The following is a 26,142-nucleotide window of genomic DNA, read 5'->3' on the forward strand; positions in this document are numbered from 1 at the left end:
CCACTTGCACCGCTGTTCTATCTGAGTAACTGCGCACACACACACACACACACACACAGTCACGCACTCACTTACACACACACACACACACTCTCCAGTCAGAAGAGCATCTTCCATCTGGAAGACCAAACAGCCTGGAACTTGTAACTGAAACAGCTTTGCCAGAATATTAAAGCAATGGCTGAGTGGAAAATCTGAAGTATCCGTTTCTTCCTTCACTCCAACTGTTGTAGATCAGACATTTTTAGTGTCTTTATTGATTTTGCGCTAGAGCAAGAGTGTCAAACTGTAAAAGCGCCATATGAAAAAGTCAACATTTTGGTGGACCAGCTGTGTGTTTATTTCATTTTTACATTTTGCCGTGATGATCTGAACAGGGCATTGTTTATGCAACATCTGCCAAAACTGCAACAGCAAAATCGGCACTAAATACTAAAATTGTTTTAGGTAGTTTTTGTTTAGCCTGTTTGCTTGAACCAGACACCAGGCATTTCTTTTTTGTGTAACCACTGCCCATAGATGGTTGCTGGGTGAAGGGGGGTCAGAACACACACTGTGGCGCTGCATGCTGGGGACTGTAGTGCAGATCAGGTTGAAACAGGCTAATTAGAACAGAAAATTTCAATGATTTTTACAGGCCGTATTCTGTATTATGGTCGTTTTCTTCGTAACAAGCATAAAAAATCGCTGTCTCGGTAGCTAGCTAGCTAACTTTCTCTTAAATAGTTCCACCTTAAATAGTCCAGCAGTATTGACACCTGAAGCACCTAAAATGTAACTGCTGCACCATTTAAGGTGGAATGGGAAAATTCAAACAAGAAGCTGGTGAATAGCCTTGTATCACCAATGAATTGGCGGTGGGCGATAATAAATAATTGCCCCCCTCTTTGAAAGCATATGATTCCCTAACTGTAGCTAAAGCCCAGCAGTGAGGAGCTGAACTTTCCCCTCCTCTGCTGTCACTGCAGACGGGTCAGGTCGTAGCATTAACAGCGCGAGTAGCTGTTAATGAAGTTAATGTGTGTTTCTTTTTAATTTGAGGGTTTGTCCCATTTCATAGGGCAAGACTTCAACCAATACCCTATGTAACTCAGTTCCAAGGGGTTAGGGTGACACTCGAAACCAAGGGATCGGGGTAAAAAGAAGAAATAAGACTGGGCCTTAGAGTTGATGCCACAGTTGTTGTACTGTTATCCACAAGCTAAATGGACAAAAGTATGTTGCATAGGGACTCACGAGTGACCCTTGTTGACCTTTTGGTTGATCACGATCCATAATGTAGTTGTACAAGAAAAAAATGTAGTATAAACAAACCAGTTAAATGTTTCCAGACGGTTTCCATGTATTTTGTCGGACAGTTCCAGGACAATCCTAAAAAAAGTTATTTTTTTCTGCTAAATTATTCCTTTAAATATTCCTTCCAGTATCTGCTCACTAAGGCAGTTTGAGGCCATTTGCTTACGCCTGTATAGTCCGTCGCAGACATGTTGCAATCTCTTTTATAGGCACACTTCATTCTTTCATTACCACTGGATTTGATTTTAAGTATTTTTCCTTCACTGGTGCTGATAGCAAGTGTTAAACCAGAGAGCTGTCGAGGTCAGAGTGACTCTTTTTTTTGTTTGTTGAACATCAGTTGAGGGTGTCAAATGCTCTGCATCTCCGAGTCAGTGAAAGAACCTGTTATCTTATATTAGAAGCGCTATCTTCATAATAGAGCGAGCTTTGGCGGCAGCCTTTTCCAAGGCAGCACGACTAATGTGTTTTTACGTGTTACTCTGAGCTCCAGTCATAAGGAATTCCGTTTGAAATCCAGATCAGAGCCTTCACATCTCCTCTCTTATTCATGTCAACAGAGCCAACGGTCTCTTTCCACAGCCGGAGAGAGCTAAAGCGCTTGCCTTCAACTCTACAGCTCTGCTGGATTGAGAGAGCAAGAGTGAAGATTCTCTCTGTAAGCCCACCCTAGTGGTGTGAGCTGTACGTTGCGTGACTGTATGAAGAGGATTACTGCCATTTCTCCCCAAAGATGCCGCCTCACGCTTTTCTCGCTTACCAAAGGCCTCTGAACGTCACAGCAGGACCACTCGAAGGGACGTGGCGTACGCTTCTCACGTTAGCAGAGTGAATTAATAACAACGTGTGCTTTAAGTGGCAGCAAGTCATTGAGTTTTTTTGCAATTTGATTAAGATCCTTTAAGAAATAATTCAGAATGTCATTAAATCTCGGATTGAAACTGTTTGTTTTGGCATGTTGGGGTTATTTTTACATGGAATACACAGATGAAAGGAGGTCATATAGATGGTAAAATAGACTTGGGTTCTTGGGGTATTTCTTGCAGTTCAAAATGGCTCGACGCTGTTATTTGGCCAAAAAATTAGCACTTTTGTTCATCTTAATATTCCAAAATTGATCAATCCAATTGTGCCCCTTAAATGAGCTTTAAATACTACACGACTGTGCAGAAATCAGAAGACGCTGTGTGTTTCAATCACATTGGCCGCTATAGACAAGCTGTTCATTGTTCAGCATCAGGGAATGAAAGCTTAAAGATTTACACAGAAGCCTCAACAAACCACCATGTCCAGTATGTAGTGTGGCCTTTCTTCACCTTTATTACAGCCTCCGTTCTTTTCAGGAGACTCTGGAGGCCTTTAGGCTTCCAAAAAAAACTTCAGAAATTTGCTTCCACACCTCAGAAGTTCAGTCTTGGAAGTTGTTCACATTTTCTGCCTCTCACAATCCAAGTAATCCAAACGCATTCAGTGGTGTTGAGGTCGGGGCTCTGGGGTGGTCAGTCCATTGTCCAGCTTCTTTGTTTGATGTGTCTGTCTCCTTTTCTCAGTGAGGTTCTTCTTGAACAGAAACACATCCTTTCAGACCCACAGCGCTGAGTGGTCTTCTCACAGTGGAAGGATGGACAGAAACACCTGTGGATGTTTTCAGATCTGAAGCAGCTTGATGTTCTCCTCTCTCTCAGAGATGGAAGCTTTAAGTGCTGTTCATCTGACGGGGACAGTTTTGGTGTCTACTAGGTCTTGCATGGTTATTTGGAGTCTCATTTTCTCTGAGTAGTTCAAACTTTTGTTTTTCCTTTAGTTTTACTAACAGGAAATGTCCTCAGAAATATCTATTTATTATATATATATATATATAGTTGTTTTAACTGTAAATCAGGTAAACGTAGAGTGGTCTCACTGTAAATGGAGCCTCAGACATGAGCCTTAAGGTCCCCTGATGTAAAATAAACTCACAGACACCCTCAGACATTATAAAGTAGGACAGTTTGGCACAGCCTGGCTTGGAGGGGAATCTCACTTATGTTTGTTTGCAGTCACTAATTGGTCAGTTTTAGTCTGTATGGAACAGAAAACATGCCCAATGTGTTAAACATCAGCCTCAGCTAATTGCAAACTAATTGAGTGTTGCCAGTATTCAAATCTAACAATCTTATACTGTCCAACAACCAAACATCAAATCCAATACAGTATAATTCAGTCATATTTCAACAACATTGCCAGTTTTCTCAAAAATTGAGAACCTTAAACTCCACCAAATTTCCAAAAAATCCACATCATTGAATGGATGAGATGAAAACAAAGTCATTCAGAGTGGTTTGGTGTGAAATGCTCTGTTTTATAGAAACTTGCTGAGTCAGATTTGCTCACAGTGGTGGTGATAGGAACCAGACGTCCAGCTCTAAAAGCTCCCCCACTGAAAGTTATTACATGATATGGTTAGATACATGCTGCCTGATGTCTGACACATTGTTTTGTGATAGTTTTGGCTTAAAATGTATTTTAATGTACCTACTTTAATCCATTCTTAGCAGATAGGTAAACGCAGGGTGTTGTAAGGCAAAATGGTGCCCAAAGAAAACTTATTTCTTCAGATTTACCACCTTTATATAAACTCAGAAGACGTGTAGGTTCACAGGTGGTTTTGGATAGTAAATAAAATGGGTACATTTGTGTTGTAGGAATTGCGTCCCCGGTTCCTGAGTCGGTACGTTTCTCTACAGTGAATCTTTTCACATCAAAACACTCTCAATAACTTTATTTACCTCTCAAGGGCTGAAGTATTCAGACATTTTGACAAATTGGGTGGACTTGCCCTTTAAAACAGATTATAAGTACAAAGATGCTAGCTGCCTCATTTTCTGTTCAAATGACTATGGATGGATTGCACCAGCGAAATCTGTTTAAAACAAGGTTAAGCTAATAAACCTGTTACACGTCGAATTCAACAGCGCTCAACACTGAGCCGGATGATTGGATTTACTCTAAACTGAGACGAAAGGCAATCAGATTGCAGCAGCTTAAACTGGTGTCATTGAAAGAATGTGATTTTTACATGTATCAGCATGGAAAAACGGGTTGCCAGATTATCACATCAGATTTTTCAGCTGGTAATTATAACTGATATAATAATCATATTGGATTGATAATGATTACATCTTTGCATATTAGTTAAGTAAGAATGTTTTGGCCATTGCTATGTCATTCACTCTTACTTTGGACACTGAAAGGATTCCCTTAAGTTTTATTTATTTGTTTGTTTGTTTGTTTATTGCTTTGACTCATGAGAGATGCTGGAGCATTCCAAGGCTTCAGTTTGTACCTAGATCATCTGTTGCATATGAAAAAGACCACCATGGTGCCCTCTGGTGTTGAAGAGGGGATTGAAGAGGCCTATGTGGCGCCCCCTTCTGCTGAATGACGGAGAAGTGAACAGGAAGTTGTGTGATGGGCTGTGTGGCCCCCTGCGATTGTTGTTTGAGCAGGTGTTCTTTTCTCAAAGGACAGAGAAGTAGAAGAAGCGGAAAAGAACCAAAGATGGGTTTGTGGAAGCTGTAAACAGATGGTGTTGGTCTCTGTAGAGAAGCTGGAGGACATGGTCTGTTAAACTTTCCAGTGTCTCTCAGATCCCCTGTTCGCCTGTGCAAGAGCTTTCACTCTCATATACAGGCGAGAATTCATTCAGAACCCGCTTTTACCCCCATTTTTATGCATATGAATAGTAAAAACTGTTAAAAATAGTAGAAGATGAAAGTGTCGATCTGTGCTGCTCATATTTTCTTAATTATATTTGTCTTCCAACACTAAGAAATCCAATTGTTTGTGTTTATAATGCTTTCACCAGGTACCCAGGTCCTCACACTGGACTTTGACTTATTGTCAAATTTATGTGTCATTACAATCCTAGTATATATGGAAACAGCACTTTTAAATACTCAAATACTGGCCATTTTATCAGAAACAAGCCACATAGGTGTGCTTTGTAGGTTTATAATTATGGACGGTAGCCTGTCTGTTTATTTATCAGCCATGCTTCATGCTAGGCGTCCCACTTCCAGCCAGAGACCGCTACATAAGTTTAATTCTGGCTCAGTGATGTAATTTTTATACGCCCCTTAGTAGCTTCAGAAGCTAACGTTAGTGGGCTAAAAGAGCTCTGTATGCCACAGCAGAACTGTGGTGTCCTATGTCTAGGGTGAAGTCGAGAAGGTGATGCTGAAGCGACAAAGAAAGAGTCTAACCTGCTCTGTGGTGCGCTAAGATACGCTAAGCTGAGGTGTAACTCTGCTGCCACTAACATAATCTGCTGTGAGAACTTCACTTTCTTTGGTGCTGATCATAATTTACAGTTCATGCAGAGGTGGATGAAGTACACAAAGCATGTAGTTGAGTTAAAGTAGAGACACCAAAGGTAAAATATTACTCCAGTAAAAGTAGAAGTCCTTACTCTAGACCTCCACTTGAGTAAAAGTACAAAAGTATTTGCCTTCAAATGTACTTAAGTATCAAAAGTAAAAGTACTAAAAGAGTAATTATGGCTCTGATGTCCTGTTATCATTTTCATAACAAGACTCGCTTCATGAAATTTTGCTTAAATTTAAACAAGTTTAATAAAAACTTGCTTTAAATACAAGTGGTTCATAAACATAAACTAGCAAAAACAAATTTATGAAAGTGTAATTTCACATTTCATATTTCATTTATGAGAATGAAATATTTTTTATTTATTTATTTTATTTATTATTTTTTTATTTATTATTTACACAAAGTTAGGTTAGTTCATCATTTATGTTGAACAGACGCTGCTGCGCTGACGTTGAACCGTGTGCTGCACTGGGTCTGTATGACCAACAGGTCAAGACCAGCTCTAAACAAAGTGACCGCTGGGCCCTGATTGGTGCTCTGGCTTTGCGCTTCTTTCGTTTTGACATGTTACGTTTTTATACACACAGAAACCAAAAGGAACGACAGATTTCTCAAAATGTAGCGGAGTAAAAAGTCAGATATTAGAATCTGAAATGTAGTGGAGTGAAAGGAAAAAGTCGCCCAGAACGGAAAAGCTTCAGTACAGATACTCAAAAAACTACTTAAGTACAGAAACTAATTAGACTTACTTAGTTACTATCCATCACTGAACTTATGGATAACATTGAATTGGTTTATGAGAATCATTTATTCTTTTGTTGTTCTCATCTGCTCAGTCTGTTTAAACATAGAGGGGCTGTATTGCCCATTGGCCAGACGTCAAAGGTACAGTCTGTGTAATTGCGGACATTCATGGTATCTTTCCACTCTTAATTAGTGTTGAGCTTTATGGACACTCCTGTGCCGAGTTTTGTTGCTTCATAAGCCTAAAATTAATATCGTTGCTGTCCAATGAAAAACAAGTATCTCCAAAATCTCAACAGGAGAGGACAAAAACACTCTTACCTTTCAATGTAAGTCAATGTGAAGATCATGAAATTCAATCATGAAATTTTTACACAATGTAAAGAACAGCTGGTGTGTTGAAATAATGTAGAAAACTAGAAATCAACAAAAATGAGACGCATGGTTTGGTTAGTTATAGTTCAGTTCAAGTTATTCAGTAACTGCATAAAATAAATGTGCGGTTTTTTTATTTAGATTTTCATGAGAGCTCCCCTCAAATGAACAGAAAATGTGTTTTATGGACAAACATACAGCTATATACTTACAATTTGCTGCTGAAAGCCAAAAATTCCAAAGTTCAGCTTCTTTTATTATAAGGGTTTAAAATGACGTCACCGTCTATTTGACTGGAGAGAAGAGCTACAGCCTCAAATGACGCCCAGCTTCTGAATGGAGCTTATGAAATATGAACGTTATGAAGAATATGATGAAGGGCGATTTTGGAACGACCGGCGGTCTCAAGGAGTTGGAAAGGTTAAGATGAAGTGGTGCTTTAGTTCTTTCCCAATTTTTACATCTGCACTGCATCTGGCTGGTGAAAATGTGTAAAATCACCCCCTGAAGAGATGTCAAAGTATCTTTTTGCACCTGTATCTTTTCACAGTGTTGTAGTAAATGCTGTCATTACGTCACACTGTCACATGACGTTTTGTAGGTTGTGTGGTTTCAGTTTGACGGTGCTGTGTATGGAATGTCTGTAGGTCAGATTTACTTACAGAAACTGACTCTGTCTGACTCTGTTTTGTCCCCAGAGGGATGGTTTTCTGTCACTCCTGAGAAGATAGCTGAGCACATCGCTCAGAGAGTGCGAGAAGTGTACGATACGCAGCTCATCGTTGATGCCTTCTGTGGAGTGGGTGGGAACGCCATTCAGTTCGCCCTCACTGGGAAAAGAGGTACACACATGTTCCACACACGCATCTCTGAACATCGTGTGGTCGATTCAGACTAATGTGGAGACTGGGAGGGGCCAATCGTGACGGACTCGAAGAGTAATTACGGCTCTGATGTCCTGTTATCATTTTTATAACCAGACTGGCTTCATGAACTCATTTCAGGTGAAAGTCCTCCAGCGTCTCTCTTGGTAAACCAGTCTTTTAATAGAACGTCTTTAATTAGTGACGCTGACGTCTATTAAAATAATCATAAGCACAAAACACTGAAGGTAAACAGTTTCCATCAGGGAGAACCGAGTGGCTCTGAAATCACTTTTTACACACAAGCAAAGTTTCAGTTTAAGATTTATTTACAACTTAGTTCCAAGTTTAAGTTTAATAAAAACTGGCTTTAAACTCAGGATCACAGATGAGCTCCTTTACTATGTTGATCTGTAGTCCTCTGTTCATAAACATAAACCAGCCCAAACTAATTTACTATAAAATGAAATGGTGTTTGTAGAAATTCAGAAAAAAGCCGCGTCAGTCTCGACTGCATATGTGGACATATTTCTATATTGTGCTCTAATTACACAAAGTTAGTTCATCATTTATGTTGAACAGACTCTCCCAAAGTTTTACGCTGCTGTGCTGACGTTGAAAACCAGCTCTAAACAAAGTGACCGCTGGGCCCTGATTGGTGCTCTGGCTTTGCACTTCTTTCGTTTTGACATGTTACGTTTTTACACACACAGAAACCAAAAGGAACGACAGATTTCTCAAAATGTAGCAGAGGAAAAAGTCGGATATTAGACTCTGAAATGTAGTGGAGTGAAAGGAAAAAGTCGCCCAGAATGGAAAAACTTCAGTAAAGTAAAAAACTACTTAAATACAGTAATCAATTAGACTTACTTAGTTACTATCCACCACTGGATTATAATGAAATGTGATGTGTTTTATGGTTTTGTTTTGTTTTTGTTTTTTTTCAGCGGTGTCAGTAGTATAATGCAAGAACAGTGTAATACGTCTTTAAATTGAATTTGAGATAGTTGCAGCATGTATTTATATCATTGTGCATGTAAAATAATTACATCCACTAGTGCACAAATTATTAGGACTATTGTTCTTTTCTATTTTTTGCTCATTATTAGTATTATAAATGATATTGAAAACTTTAGGTTATTAAATCAAGCGTTAAGAATTTTTTTTCTGATTTTTAAACTATTACACTTTTACCACACATATATTTGGCACAGATATGCCAAAGATGAAATCGATCAATATCAAAACTCTTGTGCTCATTTGCTTCTATACCAGGTCTGTAAGGTGTAACTCGCACACATAATTTGCATATGTACTGCACTCGCACTTTATTATGACTTACCTCTGATGCATTTTTCCAAGTGTTGCAGTTTTAATGGCCAGCAGTAAAATAGTAACCGATTATTTTATAGTAGTTACTGAAAAGCCTGCAGATTAAAGGTTTAACAGCTGTAGCAGAGTAGTGTGTATTTAAGACAAAAGGAAGCAAGACTCCTCAAAATATCAAACGTAGGCGAAGTGATAACCACAAAGGAAACCCTGATCATTTCTCTGCCTGTATGTCACTCAGTGATAGCCATCGATATCGACCCGGTGCGCTTGGAGCTGGCCCACCACAACGCCGAGGTGTACGGAGTGGCCCAGCGCATCGACTTCATCCAGGGTGATTTCCTTCAGCTGGCCCCACGCCTACGGGCCGACGTGGTTTTCCTCAGCCCTCCATGGGGAGGCCCAGAGTACCTCAGCGCTGAAGTCTTCAACATCAAAACCATGATGAGCCCCGATGGATATCCTTTTAACACACCTTACCCTTTAGGGCTGCAAAGATTAGTTAGTAAAGTCAATTAGTCATAAATAAAATCACTGAGGGAATTTTGGGGGCAGTCGTGGGCTGGAGGTTAGGGAACCGGCCCTGTAACCAGAAGGTTGCCGGTTCGATCCCCAGCACTGACAGCACATGACTGAGGTGTCCTTGAGCAAGACACCTAACCCCCAATTGCTCCCCGGGCGCCGTGGATAGGGCTGCCCACCGCTCTGGGCAAGTGTGCTCACTGCCCCCTAGTGTGTGTGTGTATTCACTAGTGTGTATGTGGTGTTTCACTTCACGGATGGGTTAAATGTGGAGGTGGAATTTCCCCGTTTGTGGGATTAAAAAAGTATCACCTAACTTGAGAAAAACATGCGCCACTTGCTTAACCCTTAAAGTCATTTCTTTTATTTTGCTGTGGTATTTAAAAGGAGTTACAGTTGACAGGGTCAAATCTGTACTTCCAACGTTATTCTTTGTTTCGGTGTCGAGATGCCCAAATGGTGGTGAATATAAAAATGCTTCCTTCTTTCAGCAAAACAAGACAATAACTTCATTAAAAAAGATCTGCTCTTCTGTTTGTAAACACAAATGCAGTATGGATTGAAAGCTCGTCAGAGAATCATCATATGCTTTGCGGTGGACTGGGCTATGTCCGATTAAATTCACTTTAAACCCTACTTTAGCTTTGGCATACAGTTGTAGGCCAAATTACCTTTTGTTGGAAGTACATAAATCCTCTACATTTACATTTATGGCATTTGGCTGACGCTCTTATCCAGAGTGACTTACAGTTTGATCTTTTTACACAGGTAGGCGAAGGTGGTGTTAGGAGTCTTGCCCAAGGACTCTTATTGGTATAGTGTAGGGTGCGTACCCAGGTGGGGATTGAACCCAAGTCTACAGTGTAGAAGGCAGAGGTGTTACCCACTACACTAACCAACCACCTCTACAGAGAGCACACTTCTGTGCACTTTAATGCAAAATTGCTCTTTATTTGCTGAATTGGATATATTGGGGAGTAAAAAAATGATTTTTTTTAATGGTTTTAAGTTTTAAGTTTTCATTTTTTCTGTTACACTCTGCAAACACAAACATTGTGCACTAAGATTTAAAGTCATTTTTGACTTGATTTTCTGTGTGTTAACTTTTTGTCACATAGAAAGCCAACGTTTACATGTAATTTAACTGGGGCTGTTCACTTTTGCATACAACAGCGTGCAGTCACTTGCATATAATAATGTGGATTAAATAGCCTCTTGAAAACTGGAATAAATGTCCTGGTACAATTGTCACATTAAAGTAGCCAAATTTAATATTGTCAAAGTAAGGAAAGAAAATGAAGTTACACATTGCAAGGCAGTATCATTAAGGCTGTGTCCAGTCTGCCTGATTGATTTTAATGATAGTAATAAAGGCATCAGGTCAAAGGCTTACCTACATAGGATTACCCTGTAAGTAAAAGGTCCACGTTTTTGGGGAAAACGAGTGTCGTTCGTAAGCTGTGCAACAACTTAATTATAGCCTTAATTTGTCTTCATTTGATTTTTCTTCAGAATATCATGAGAAAACCAAACTGTGAATCCAGTGTTGTGAATCGAATCATATTGTGGGCTGAATGTGTTGTTACACTTCTTCTAGAAAAGACTTCCGAATAGCCAGTAGTACTGTTTTTAGCTACGTCTCCGTTTTTACAGGCAACAGTATGTCATCGTGTGAGAACCCACATAGGCAAGTCTATTTAAGATTCCTGTGGTTTGAGATAAGTGTGATCTAGGCATATAGTTTGCACAGTGCTGATTGGTGTACATAGACTCATGTGAGGGAATGTGTGCAGCCCTGGTCAAATGACCTGTTGATTTACTAAGTAAAAGTAAGTGAACAGATCCTCTACAGCGAACACACCTCAATTTAAAGGCACAGTTACTGTTTATTTGCTGAATATAACATATTAGGAAGACAAATATGTGCTGTGGCACATACTACGGACAGGGGGGGTGGTCACAGTTTTGCTTACTGTATACTTCAATTACTTTTTAACTACATTAGCCTGTTTGGCTTTGTTCACACAGCAGGTAAAAGTGGCCCAAATCAGATTTGTTTTATGTGGCTGTTCACAATATCTTTTAAATGTAATCTGTAAGTGATATCAGCTCTTAACTGACCCGCATGTGCGAAAGAACAGAGCTTCACGTGGCTTCACGCTGCTCATCCCAAGGTAAACAATCATAACTGCCAAGGAACGCCAGTTGCTTCGGTCTGCTCCGGCCACGTTCGACCGTTTCTTTGGAAACCTGTGTCTCTTCTATTTTTTAGGTACAGAAACATCAGCCTAAATGTTTGAGTCTCAGCAGCATGAAATTATGACGAATATTGAATTGGATTGATGTAAAAGTCGCATGAATTCCGATCGGGCTGTTCAGACTGAGGCGCACTGCAATGCTACGTATCGGATTTGAGTACCACATATGAAAGCGTCTCGAATCGGAATTGAAAATGTCAGATTCGGTGTGTTTTTGCTGACAACATTGACACACAGACACACATCTGTGTCACATTTGAGGAGAAAGATCGCATTTGGACCACTTTGGCCTGCTGTGTGAACAAAGCCTTAGTTCCAGGGCACAAGTAAAAAAAGCAAAAAAAACTTCAGACACCAAATATATTTTGGCTCTGACTACATATTGTGGAGGTTGAACTGTGTAAAAACTATATAACACATTAGTGCGGTGGGTGGTGTCATAAACACAACAAAGAAAACAGCTATTTCTTCATTGTACTTGCTTCCAATGAAAGTTTCATGCAGTCGGACAACCAGGAAAAGCATGAGCCCAGCCAAAAAAGTCCCCCTACTTTGACCTAGCAATGATTAACTCCTAACACTTATAATAAGTACACAAGTTAGAGTGGAATTTGACTCATATATATTTTTAATTCCTGGATAAATAAATGATTATCTGGAGTGGTCTTCTAGAAATATGCAGTTCTAGAGTCAAAATTGTTGATGTCTGAATCCTTTTTTAAAGCTCCATTCATGGTAGGAGGTACATGTAGGGTGTTAGGAGGCAAAGTAGCATCCAAAGATAACTTATTTCAGATTTATCACTGTTTTACCATCATCAACAATTTCACACAAAAATTCAGAAGACACGTGTAGATTCATGGGTGATTCCTATCATCACCACCAAGTTTCTCTGCAGTGCACCTTTTTACGTTAAACCACACTGAATGATTAAAAGTAAAGTTATAATTGATTAAATTCTTTACTCTCACTTTATTTGGAAAGTCTTCTACAGATTATCTACGCATGTTCAAATTGTTAACATAACTTTCTGTTTAAACTCAGTTGATTCTAAACAGTGGTAGGGTTAAGGGTAGGGCTTGGGCCAGGGTTAGGCTAGGACCAGGGTGAGGGTTGGGTTTAGGTTAAGGTAAGGGTTATGAGCAGGGTTAAAGCAGGTTTAGAGTTAAAGAAAATTGTAGTCAGTTTATTAGATATTTAGTTGAATATAACTTGAAAGTAAATTAAGTATCTACAAAGCATCTAAAGTGGACTATCCAAATAAAGTGTTACCAGTTTTTCTCCTTTTATTACAATAATGATCATGTATGTTGTGGAAATTCCTTAACTCTTTACCCTTTACATTTGAGATTTTCAGGCTGGCCAAAATGATTTCGGAGAACATTGTGTATTTTCTCCCTCGGAACGCTGATATGGAGCAGGTAAGACGACTGGAGAAGTTTGATGTTAATCACAGAGGAACGTGCTGCCATAGGTTAGTTATCATGTATGAGGTTGTACGGTGGGCCTTATGTGAGGTGCCAGGTGACTTGTTTTTGTGTTTGTGTATCTGTTCTTGGGAATACCGACACCTCGGCTCTGTTTAGCCTTCTCAAATGTCTGTGCAAATGACCTCGGGATGCTGAAGATCTTTCAGATCACGCATTGCCATCACCGCCATAAAAGATGACCTATCTTGTCTGTCGCATGGAAATTTCATATGCCTGTCGATCGTAGACCAGATCACAATGAACGCTTTCAATGTCCCAAACGCCTACATGGAATATGCTAATTCCTGCTGTGAGTTTCTTTGTGAGTTTCTGTGGGATGTGTGATGGGAATAACACATGATTTAGTGGGAATACCATTGATTCTGACCATGATCTGAATAGAAGTTCATGGAAAACATTGTTCAGAGCTGTTCTCTGTATTACATACTGTACTGTACCTTGAGATCCTCTTCCATTCATTTAACTTCCAGTCAAAATGTACATTATGCTGTTCATTTTCAGATGTTTCAGACATTAGATATAAGATGAGCCACTTGCAAAAGGCAAAGAACAAAGAGTTTTCTTAAGAAAATATTTAAAGATACAGAGAATTATACCACAGTTAGTTTTGACCATTCAAGCTGATTGGCTGAGAGGTGTTATAACCATGCTGTTAGTTCATCATAACATCACTGGTTTTTCCACAAACACTATCGCTCTGCTGAGATGCTGTTGCTAAGCAACAAGTTTGACAGCTGTAAGAGATATTTGAATGGTTTTACTTCTTACTTTGCCACAAACAGAAAATGGACACTGTTAAGATCACATTTGACCGACAGTCGATTTGGTCCGACTCTGAAGATGAGACGACACTAAATTCCCAAACTGTTGTCACCACTGAGCAGCTTTTCAGTCGGCAGCTGTGACGGAAGAACAGCTGAACAACCTGGAATCAGCCAGAAATGAACCCAACACCATTCGCCAGACGTGTCTGATCTTCAGAGTCGGACCAAATCAGACTGAGCCATAAAACTGACCCAATAAAAAACAAAAGCTGCTCAGTGGTGACGACAGTTTGGGAATTTAGTGTAAGGAGCTGGAGAACGAACTGCGGGCTGAGCAGCAAGTGGGCGGAGCTCGTTACTCTGACGTAGCAACAAGCTGCTCGTTAAGGAGCTATAATTAGGAGGAAGGAACTGAACATTAAAACATATTAAACGCTGCGTTCACGGCCAGTTTATTAATTTCTCACTGTATTTATTTAACTGTTGTATAAAAGCAGTAGAGACACTTGACGTCATATGTTATCTCTAACATCTACATCTGATGATCTACGGTGAAAAAATCACAGCCTAGAGGAGAAAATCAAGCTGCTTCAAATGTGAAACCATCCACAGGTGTTTCTGTCCACCCTGAGAGCGACCCATTCTTTCACAAATGTTTGTGGAAGCAGTCTGCATGCCTAGGTGCTAGGTGGCCATGGAAGTGTACATTCCATCATTTTTCAGCATATTCCCAATCTGCCCCATCGATATCGTACCATCTGCAGTCATTTTAAGCATGTCTCTTTGCTTAGAAAGGAAGATTTCTTTTTTAGAATCTGGTTTAAGCATTGAAGCTACCAGGCATTTGGTGAATTCTGTGAATCAAGCATATAATGACTTTGTATTGAAGCTGAAAAACCATGGGGCTCATTGGCCAACCATTCGTAAGAAGAAATTTCTTCTTAAAAGCCACTTAGGAAGTTTTCACAAAGTTTCTAATCTTCACCTGTGTTTTCTTGTTCTTATCATCATATAATAACACATCACATCATGAATCTAACGTAGAATTTTCTTAGGACCTTTCTCAAGAACTGCTTTAAGAAAAAACTTGGTTAGATATTGGTGACTGAGGCCCCATCCAGCCTTTCAACACTGTAGCAACATTGTTTAAAGTACTTTAACTTTTTTTTTTCAAAGGCTTTCTCGTATCTGTGATGATCAAGCCAAACCTGTGCTCTGGAAATGTATCTTAACTCAGGAATTCATGAAAATAAGCATTTTCTGACAGATTTCAGATTCTGCCCATTGGCTTCTATTATGAGTGCGTCTTGAGTAAACAGGTTGTCAGTTCTTCGTTAATACACAGAAAAGTGTTGATATATATTTTTGTCAGGTTTTTGGCTCTGTGCTACAAGTATGGTAGATGGACATTAAGCTTAGAAATGCTTGAGTATATCTTTAATTGTTTTGGAACATTGTGGTGTGTTTTAGGCCTCCACTAACAGCATGTAGCTTAAACTGAGCCACAGACAGCAGCTGCTTTCAGTAAAACCACAATACAGAGCAAAGGCAGCAGAGGTGTTTGGCCACAGTGCTGAAGCTTGGTCAAGGTTCCGTCTCTAATGAACCACTTTTGTGTTTCCTCTCAGTAAAAGCTGTAAGAGCAAGCGAACATTAAAGAGTTATTAATATTTACAGAAAACTAAACAGAACTAAAATCCCTTAGTTCCTCTCTATAACCAGTTCATTGGGCCTCGTTTCGAAAGATCCTGAGATAGATTCTATGTCAGTTTCATGACGTATTCTTAACCCTTGTGTGGTGTTCAGGTCTGTGGGACCCATTTTCAAAGTTTACCAAAAGACAAAATGATGCAGTTTATATTGACATTTTTTTTATGGCATTTAGCAGACGATCTTATCTAGAGTGACTTACCGTTTGATTATTTTGCACAGGTAGGCCAAGGTGGTGTTAGGAGTCTTGCCCAAGGACTCTTACTGGTATAGTGTAGGGTGCTTGCCCTGGTGGGGGATTAAACTCCAGTCTACAGCGTAAAAGGCAAAAGCACTTCCACCATTTTAATCCAGTATGAATCTGCAGTGTGTAGTTTTACAGTCTGACGGTAATAATTGTGGAGTGATTTTAATCCAGTATGAATCAGCAGTGTGTAGTTTTACAGTCTGACGGTAATAAATGCGGAGCGATTTTAATCCGGTATGAATCTGCAGCACGTGTAGTTTTACAGTCTGGTGGTAATGAATGTGGAGCGATTTTAATCCGGTATGAATCTGCAGTGTGTAGTTTTACAGTCTGACGGTAATAATTGTGGAGCGATTTTAATCCAGTGTGAATCTGCAGTGTGTGTAGTTTTACAGTCTGACTGTAATAAATGTGGAGCGATTTTAATCCGGTATGAATCTGCAGCGTGTGTAGTTTTATGGTCTGACGGTAATACAGGTTAATACATTATATAACCACTTGCTATTAAAATCCAGCTCCAGCATTAGTTTGAGTAGTTTAAGTAAATCAGTGTCTGCAGTTTCTCATATCAGATTCTCTCTCTCTCTGTGTGTCTTCTTTCTATAGATTGCGTCCCTCGCCGGTCCTGGTGGTAAAGTGGAAGTGGAGCAGAATTTTCTCAATAATAAGCTAAAAACCATAACTGCATACTTTGGCAGTTTGGTAAAGGCTGATTCTTAGTTTTGTTTTTAAATGCTGTCTAAATTTTCTTGTATTGCACTGTACTGTACAGTCTCTGTGTGTTTTATAGTGCTTGATTGTTTTATAGTTGGTCATTTCATAACACAGTGTTTATATGTGTTTTGTTTGTTAAATAAAAGTTTGTCATTAAATCTCTTTTGTGTGATGTTTGTTCATGTGGTCAGCAAAATAATTGGCAAATGTTTAAAGGGGAATGCTCTGTCTGATCCACTCAGACCAGTGTAGCACACACTAACACGCCACCACCACATCGTTGTTACTGTAGTGCTGAGAATGACCCACCTCCCAAATAGTGCCTGCTCTGTGAGGGTTCATGGGGGTCCTGACCACTGAAGAAGAGGGTAACAAAGCATCAGTGAAACAGATGGGCTACAGTCTGTAACTGTAGAACTACAAAGTGCACCTACACTATATTGCCAAAAGTATTAATTCGTCTGCCTTCACACGCATATGAACTTGAGTGACATCCCATTCTTAATCCATATGGTTTAATATGATGTCGGCCCACCCTTTGCAGCTATAACAGCTTCAGCTCTTCTGGGAAGGCTTTCCACAAGGAAATTTCACGACTGGACTGCACAGGTGGCGTCCGATCACGGTACCACACTGGAATTCACTGAGCTCCTGAGAGCGACCCATTCTTTCACTAATGTCTGTAGAAGCTGTCTGCAGGCCTAGGGGCTCGGCTTTATACACCTGTGGTCATGGAAGTGACTGGAACACCTGAATTCAATTATTTGGATGGGTGACTGAATACTTTGGCAATATAGTGTATACAGTAACTAGAGCTGATAAAATAGACAATGAGTGTGGAAACAAGGAGGTGGTCGTACAGTTACGCCTGATCGGTGTATATCTGATATATGGTTAACTGCATCCCAGTGTTATTGTTACTATTATAACTATTATCTTTTTGCTTTTGAATATTAAATTATTGAAATGTGTTTGGGAGCCATATTTTTGTTTACATGTTTACTTACAACATTCGTTTTTTTATTTTCTAAGCCGCTTCTCCCTCAGGGTCACGGGGGGGGATGCTGGAGCATATCCCAGCAGTCATTGGGCGAAAGGCAGGATACACCCTGGACAGGTCGCCAGTCTATCGCAGGGCAGATAGGCAGACATACACAATCACACACACACTCACACCTAGGGGCAATGTAGCATGTCCATTTGGCCTGACTGCATGTCTTTGGACTGTGGGAGGAAATCGGAGAACCCGGAGGAAACCCAAGCAGACACGTGGAGAACATGCAAACTCCACACAGAGAGGACCCTGGTCACCCCGCCGGGGAATCGAACCCTCCTCGCTGTGAGGCGACAGTGCTACCCACGCGCCACCGTGCCGCCCTTATTTACAACATCTGCAGAGTTATTTAGCAACAAAGAAGATGCTTTAAATCCTTATGTAACAAAGTCAGAATATATGAGTAATATACACCATCCATATATTAATGTTTTCTAGCATATATTATGTATATATCACATGTGTATGTTTGATGATGTTGATATATGTCTGAAATGTGTGTCTCATGTCTGACAATAGCCACTTTCAAAGTCGCCATGTATGTCACGTATGTCCGTGTGTGGCAAATGTAAGTTGGACACAAGGTAAATCCATATATGCTAATGTAATATATTTGAAATCTATTTATTGCCATACATGGTGTGAGTGAATGTGTCTCTCTGTCTGCCTTGCAATAGGCTGGTGACTTGTCCAGAGTGTATCCTGCCTTCCGCACAATGACCGCTGGGATAGGCTGGGATAGGCTTCTCCCAGAAGGAGAAGTGGCTTAGAAGATGTGTGTGTGCATATTGCCATACCTCAGATTTCTGTATGGGTGGGCATGAATACTCATTCTGTTGTACTGGCAAGGCTTTTCTATGTGAATTATACACCCTGTGTTGATTATAAGGGGTGTCTGGATATTTCTGGATCCGTATATTAGACACCTGCTGGTTTGAACTGTGTGTTATGACGTCTAAGTTCCAGCAGTAGAGGGAAGGCTTTTGATGCCTTTGAAATGAGCCTACAGTATATGCAGGATGATAGCACTACATTTGATCCAGCCCATATGGAAATGTAATATATGGCAATGTTAAGATTTCAAATATGATATATTAGCATATTAGATACATTTTGCTGCTGTCAGAACAAAAACTTGTATCTCCAAAACAGTAACTTCACAGTAGAAGAAAAAAACATGTTGTACTTTTAATGGAAGTCAATGGAACCAGATATTTTTCCAAGTCGTTTTGGGCCATTACTTTTGGTCGGTTCATCGTGAAAATTACATACAATGTAAAGGACAACAGGTATTTTCAAACTATGTCAAAAACTGAAAAACGATAAAAATGGAGATACAGGGTTTTGGAACTAATTTGCATTCAATTAACTAATCTTTTAGTACGTTTACTTTTGATACTTAAGTACATTTGAAGGTAAATACTTTAGTACTTTTACTCAAGTGGAGGTCTAAAGGGAGGAACTTCTACTTTTACTGCAGTAATATTTTACCTCGAGTATCCCTCCCTTAACTCAAGTACATGATTTGCGTACTTCGTCCACCACTGAAAACTTTCCATTAGAAAGCAAAACCATCTATGTCTTCAACCCCTTTCACGTAGTGTTGGAGAAGTAACTGGGATGAGGTCTTGGATGGCGATGCTTTAAATCAAATATGGACTCTCACTATATTTATTACTAGTAATTAACAAGTAACAAACTCATGATCGACACTTACCAACTGAACTGGCTCCCCCGCTCAGAATAACACAACAACACATAACCACACTTTAAACCAAGGACAACAACTTTAACATCCAAAGACATCTAACATAGCTTCAGCTGAGGGGGCGGGGCCCAGCTCTGCAGACCACGCCCCGCGGACCAGAGCAAGTTGCAGCCGCCACAATATTAGGCATATTTATGATCCATATATTGTGTATACATGACCATTGTTTGATATTTCAACATATATATATATATATATATATATATATATATATATATATATATATATATATATATATATATATATATACACATATCATTTACAATACACGCCTGACTCTTAATGACAGAGTGATATGATATGTGTCCATTTATGTCCACATATCAGATTTCTGTATGCTGAAGGATCATTATGGTATGACTGCTAACATGTCGTGGTGAAATATAATCCCTCCATCGTAAACTGCTGCTAATGTCACTTCGAGCTTTCTGTATGCAAATCCAGGGTGAGGAGCAGCAGGAAGTTGCAGCAGGTTCAGTTGGTTCCTCTTTCTGCCAGTCCACTTCAATGAGCCGCGACGAGGGGAAAAGCAGCAGCTCCCAAACTCAACAAACCCGCTTAAACTCTGCCGTTTAAATGCGTCAGGACTCGTAAACGGCTACTTTCTTCACAGGTAAGTCGGTTTTTTAAGGTACTCTCTCTCTCTGTCTCTCTATTACTCTTTTCTGTGACTCTCTCTCTCTTTGTCTCTCTATTACTCTTTTCTGTGACTCTCTCTCTCTTTGTCTCTCTATTACTCTTTTCTGTGACTCTCTCTCTTTCTCTGTCTATTACTCTTTTCAATGACTCTCTCTCTCTTTGTCTCTCTATTACTCTTTTCAATGACTCTCTCTCTCTCTGTTAATCTTTTCTGTGACTCTATCACTCTTTTCTGTGACTCTCTCTCTCTCTTACTCTTTTCTGTGAATCTCTCTCTCTCTCTCTCTCTATTAATCTTTTCTGTGACTCTCTCTCTCTCTCTGTTAATCTTTTCTGTGACTCTCTCTCTATTACTCTTTTCTGTGACTCTCTCTCTATTACTCTTTTCTGTGACTCTCTCTCTCTCTTACTCTTTTCTGTGAATCTCTCTCTCGCTCTCTCTCTCTCTCTCTCTCTATTACTCTTTTCTGTGACTCTCTCTCTATTACTCTTTTCTGTGACTCTCTCTTTCTCTTACTATTTTCTGTGAATCTCTCTCTCGCTCTCTCTCGCTCTCTCTCTCTCTCTCTCTCTCTCTCTCTCTCTCTCTCTATTACTCTTTTCTGTGACTCTCTCTCTATTACTCTTTTCTGTGACTCTCTCTCTTTCTCTTACTCTTTTCTGTGAATCTCTCTCTCGCTCTCTCGCTCTCGCTCTCTCTCTCTCTCTCTCTCTCTCTCAATATCTCTCTCAGTATCTCAGAATCTCCTCTGTATGTGAGAAAGATAGCGTGAAATTCGATGAAAGAAAAATCTCTGATAGGGACTAGTACAAAACTTTACAGCTGAAAAACGGACTATAAAGAAAGAGCAGAGCAAAAAAAAACACCAGAAAAAAATTTGACCAATTTCCAGTTTAAAAAAATAGAAGCTGAGAGTCGACAAATCGCTAGTAACGCAACACAGTCGCCTCTTGTTCTGTTGTGGTTTGATTAACCTACTTTTCCTATCAGAGAAGTCTAGCCAGTTCACATTTGTCTTAAATCCCTGACCGTCCCTGTCTTTTCTCTTTTTTTAAGTTTGAGTCAGATTTTCTACCTTAGCTGCGTTTCTGTTTTGTCTAAAACACCCCAGGTGAGCACTTCTGAGTTACGGCTGCTGTGTAGAATGGTGCTGGTCTGCTACAGCAGTGTACCTGTATGAGTTTGTCAGCTTGACCAGCTTGACCAGCATTGTCCTGCTGGTTAAGACTCATTGTAGCCTGAAGGACGGAGGTCATAAAGGTGCTGTAAGTGTGGAATCTCATGCCCAGTCTTAGGAGAACCTGGACGATGGGAAGCCACAGTCAATAACCTTTATCTCCTGATGTTGCACCCCATTAAGTTACTGTTTTCCTAGGGCTGTCTCGATTAAACTCGATTAAACTCGATTGCTCAGTGTGAGAAACCAACTGTTAAACTCTCTATGAATTAACAGTGATTAGTTGTCGATTTGCATATTTTTTGGTCTTTAGGAGACAGAATCTAATGGTCACACCCAGTTTTATGCAGCGTCTCTTTTTTTAAACCTTTAAATATTTGATAGACTGATTTACGTGATTACTAATGTTATATATATTGACAGCCCATATTTATTTGTTTGAAAGCATCTCCATTCAAGACCAAAGTTCTCAGCCCACACTTCTCCAACGCCCCAGAGGAAAGTGTTTGAGGAACTGAGTGTGGCTTAAAGAACCTACTAAAAATAAAGGTGCAAAATGAGTTCTGTGTGTGATGCCACAGAGCAGTAGTTCTCACACCAATCAGGAGCCCCAAGACGTTTCACATTCTTCCTGGAGCCCTGCCTGTTGCAGGGTAGGGCAAAAAAATGTACCATCCGTCATTCCCGAGGATCAGTTGTAAGCGTGTGAAGATCCTTCTTAAAGTAGACCAAACCTCCACATAGTGTGACGGTTCTTCCACTTGTATGGAGCCTTTACATTATGCCAAAGGCTCCTTAAACTTTTAAAAAGTTCTTGACACAAATCTTCCAACATGTTGTTCTTTGAACAAAAGATGGTCTCAAAAAATCCTCTCAAATCTGCTAGAGAGGTGGAACAACTGTGTATGTGAAATAAGACATATATAAGTGTGAAGTTGGAGTTTAGGTTTCGATACTCTGTGGTTTACATTCTGGAGAAAGGATTACATCCGTCTGGATGATGGACTTTAGGCAGTAGCATGTCTATAGAAGTGAAGACTTTATTATTAGTAATATTAACCTCTTCAACTCCTTGAGACCACGGGTGGTTCCAAAACGGCCTTCGTCATATTCTTCATAACTTTCATGTTTCATAAGCTCCATTCAGATGCTGGGCATCGTATGACGCTGTAACTCTTCTTTCCAGTCTAATAGACGGTGATGTCATTTTAAACCCTTAAAATAGAAGCTGAACTCAGTTTTTTTTTCTACTGAAAGTCGACCCGTTTTTCATCAAATATGGGCTCTAAACTATAAACAGACGGCGTCTCTTCAGTGATCTGCTCTGGAAACATTACTTTTATAAAATAACACAAAGAGCGTCTGAGATTTTTGGTTTTCAGCAGTAAATTGTAAGCATATAGTGATATGTGTAGATCATAAAATGCATGTTTTGTTAATTTGAGGGTAACTTTTACAAATAAATCAATAAAAAAAAAATTACATTCATTTCATGCAGTTACTGAAAAATTTGCCTTACGATTTGGTCGTGTAAATTCAGATGGACAAACCAAAATATACCCTGGTCAGTATGAAGTTAATGTTCTGAGTTGATCAGGTGGTTTTATGCTGGAAACCTATCACGGCGATCCAGGACCTGAAAGTCTATGTGGCTTATGTTAGACTATAGTACTGTACAGTGTTTTTACAGCAATCCTTAATAGAAGCTGTAGAAGTTCATCACAGTCAGATTGGCAGAGGGAACAATCGACTGCCTCAGCTGCATTTTCATATTTGTCTTCAACCTGGCACATTTCGTTAGACTTAGCAGTTTCTATTTTCTGGCTACGGGTCAGTGGCCAAGGATTGTTACACTATCTGAAAAGGAAGTAATTCCAGTGCCGCTAGAAGGGTGTTTTCCAAACTCATGGACTGCCCTGACCATTAACTCCTTTTTCCCATTCTGTTTCCATTTCCTTCAGTTTTTACTTAATGGAAATGTGAACTAAGGTGACCGTTACATGACCATTTTCAAGCCTGCCTTGCTATAGCTGGTCTGTAAGTGTTTCTACAAACCATTTTATGGTGGGAAAAGGTGTTCGAAGTAGTGGCTTAATATGAAATGCTTCATAGGTGGTGGAAGCAGGGGTGACAATGTCTACAGCTCAAATGTGGCCGTTTTTACTATCTAAAATGGCCAGTGGATTTTTATATGTAATGTTGATGGTGGTGAATTAGTGGTAAATTTGCCTTAGAACACAGTAAATGTACCTTTCAGCCATAAAAACCTTTTTTAAAACTATCATAAAGCCATGTCTCAGACTTCAGGCAGTGTGTTGATGAGTAGTTAGTGTAATATGTCACTGTGATGAAGCTTTTAGAGGAGTTAAACTCTTAAGATTGTCAGGTTCCTAAGACCACCGCTCAGCCTCCTTAAGTTTCTCTGTAAGCGTGAACAGCACACGTCACATCAGCCCATCATGAATGACTTGCATTTTAATGATTTAATTATGCAGGAACGTTAAAAAATGAATATAATTGCCCTTTAAAGCCTTTTTTCAAAAACAGTCTCTACATTTGAATAGTGTTATCAATGAACAGATAACCTGTTCCAGAATTGATTCACTTCCTTTGCGCCAGTGGTGCCCAAACTTACGCAAGATTGCAAGATTTACACTTTTAAAAATAAAGGTTCCTCTATGGTTCCCGGACCTGAAGTACTGGGAGAAAAACCTTTTCGTATAGAAACTTCTTTAAATGTCGAAAAGGTTCTTCAGACGTCCATATTTCAGTTACGCGGCTTGTTATTAAAAGAACTGTCCTCCAAAAAAGGTTCCTCAGTGGTTCTTCCACAGTGTCGCTTCGTAGAACCACTTTTTGTCCCGAAAGTGCACAAAAAAGTAACAAAACCTGAGCAAGCTGATCATGACCTTAATTAGCACACGCTCACAGGCCCTTTGTGGGTTCAGAGCTCCAGCGGTGGGCTGAAGCCTGAGCAGCTGCTGCATTGACACGGGCCGCTTGTTTCAGTGCGGCCGAGCCGCTTGTCTCTCGACTTCGCTCTGTCCTTCCTGTCAGGCCTGAAAGCCACACGCAGGCCGGCTAGAGGAGGAAGTACGCAGCTTCGGTGGCCTTTATGCTGCCTCTAACACTAATCTGGCCATGCTGCCTTGCTACCAGTTTCCTGCAGACGACTAAAAATACAGCAACACCCAGCTGTGTCCAGCACCAGGACAAGCTTCTCCTGCTTAAAGCTTCTGAAGGTTTTCCTAAATAAGTGCTGGAAGCCTCTAAAGCACAGCGCAACATGCTTAAAAGTGTCTGTAGATGTGTTACAGGGGGCTCTACAAAACCACAAGACAAGCCTAGCCTTGCCAATATGTTTATTAGCTACAAAAGTAGCAAGCAGCAGAGCTTTCAAGAAAAAGTGCACTCAAGATGCAGATTATCTGAATCTAAATAGCCAGAGGTTTAAGGGGTGAACGTATTTGCGGGTGTTTATGGATGTAATACATTGATAACACATGATAAAATTAGTCTTGCTAATGAGTTTATTAGCAAAAAAAATTAACAAAAATTTCTGAGCTATAAGAATTTAAGCAACAAACTAATAACAAGCCTTTTATTTTAAGTGGTTAGCATATCAGAGGCTGTCTCAGGATGTGTTACTTGCAAACCACAAGCCAAATGTAGCCTTGCTGATGAGTTTAGTATGAAAATAAAACCAGAGCTCTCAAGCAAAACTGCATCTAAGCAGGAGATTAATGAGGGAACTAGCCTGCCGTTTAAGGCGCATGTTGACATGTTAGAAGGTGTCTCTGGATGAATTACATGGAGCAGGGCACGTCCCAGGAAAACGTTAGCCTTGCTAATGTGCTTATTTGCATATCACACCTATGTAGGCCTACGAGAAAAAGAGCATCTGTTTAGAGATTAAGGGAATAAAGGTACATTTTAAGGAGCTAACGTATGAGATGTGTCTGGATGTATGACTTGGGGCAGTAAAAACCACATGAAAAAACTGTAACAATAATAAGTTTATTAGCAAAACTATGTTTGCCTGTACAAGAAGAAGTGTATCTAAGCTGGAGAGTAATAACTGAATGTTAAGCCTCTATTTTAAGGGGACTAACGTATAAATTAGTGTCTCTGGATGCATTGTGTTACATTAAGTAGTGCAATCCACACGTCAATCTATGGCTTGCTAGTGTTCATTCACCAAAGCAGGTGACGCTTTTGAGCAGAAGTGCACTAGAGGTAGAAAAAGTGAAAGTTTTTTGGGCTTGACAGATTCTCTTCTGGGTTAGGAGAGACCACCGCCTGAACTAGGTCACCTTGACCACATTTACTAATGTGAAAACAGCTGCGGCTGTAGCTGGATTGAAAGCACTATAGCACCTGTTCGAGATGCAGGTATTTGCTCTGCCAGTGCTGACAGTGATATAGGAATAATGTGGATTCATTCAGTGGTTCCAGTTTGGTGAAAATGTCATTACATCACTTGCAGTACAAGAGAAAAAACAGCATAGACCAGCAAAACCAGCATATCGCTGTTGTCGGAACAAAACCTCGGATCTCATCCATCCATCCATCCATCCTCAACCGCTTGTCCGAGTCTGGGTCGCGGGGGCAGCAGCCTAAGTCCCGGCCTCCCTCTCCCCTACCACCTCCTCCAGCTCTTCCAGGCGGGATACTGAGGCGTGTCCTGGGTCTTCCCCAGTGTCTCCTCCCCGTCGAACATGTCTGGAACACCTCCCTAGGGAGGTGTCCAGAGGCCATCCTTACCAGATGCCTGAACCACCTCAACTGGCATCTCTCAACGTGGAGGAGCAGTGGCTCTACTC

The 26,142-nt window shown here is 40.1% G+C and overlaps 2 protein-coding genes across 5 annotated transcripts in view; both read left to right on the top strand.

Moving 5' to 3' along the window:
• tgs1 (trimethylguanosine synthase 1) overlaps positions 1-16,838 on the top strand; it is a 38,835-nt gene extending 21,997 nt beyond the window's left edge. For all 3 annotated transcript variants that reach the window (XM_017705987.2, XM_017705990.2, XM_017705988.2), the window contains 4 exons: positions 7,482-7,625; positions 9,217-9,433; positions 13,098-13,176; positions 16,573-16,838. In XM_017705987.2, the coding sequence (XP_017561476.2) occupies positions 7,482-7,625; positions 9,217-9,433; positions 13,098-13,176; positions 16,573-16,686 (554 nt within the window). In that variant the 3' untranslated portion in view covers positions 16,687-16,838. The remainder of the gene's footprint in view (positions 1-7,481; positions 7,626-9,216; positions 9,434-13,097; positions 13,177-16,572) is intronic.
• A 3,153-nt stretch (positions 16,839-19,991) lies between these two features.
• lyn (LYN proto-oncogene, Src family tyrosine kinase) overlaps positions 19,992-26,142 on the top strand; it is a 33,920-nt gene continuing 27,769 nt past the window's right edge. For both annotated transcript variants that reach the window (XM_017705991.2, XM_017705992.2), the window contains exon 1: positions 19,992-20,115. The gene's annotated coding sequence lies outside the window, so the exon portion shown is untranslated. The remainder of the gene's footprint in view (positions 20,116-26,142) is intronic.

This window comes from Pygocentrus nattereri, chromosome 19, assembly GCF_015220715.1.
Source record: "Pygocentrus nattereri isolate fPygNat1 chromosome 19, fPygNat1.pri, whole genome shotgun sequence".
NCBI classification, from domain to species: Eukaryota; Metazoa; Chordata; class Actinopteri; order Characiformes; family Serrasalmidae; genus Pygocentrus; species Pygocentrus nattereri.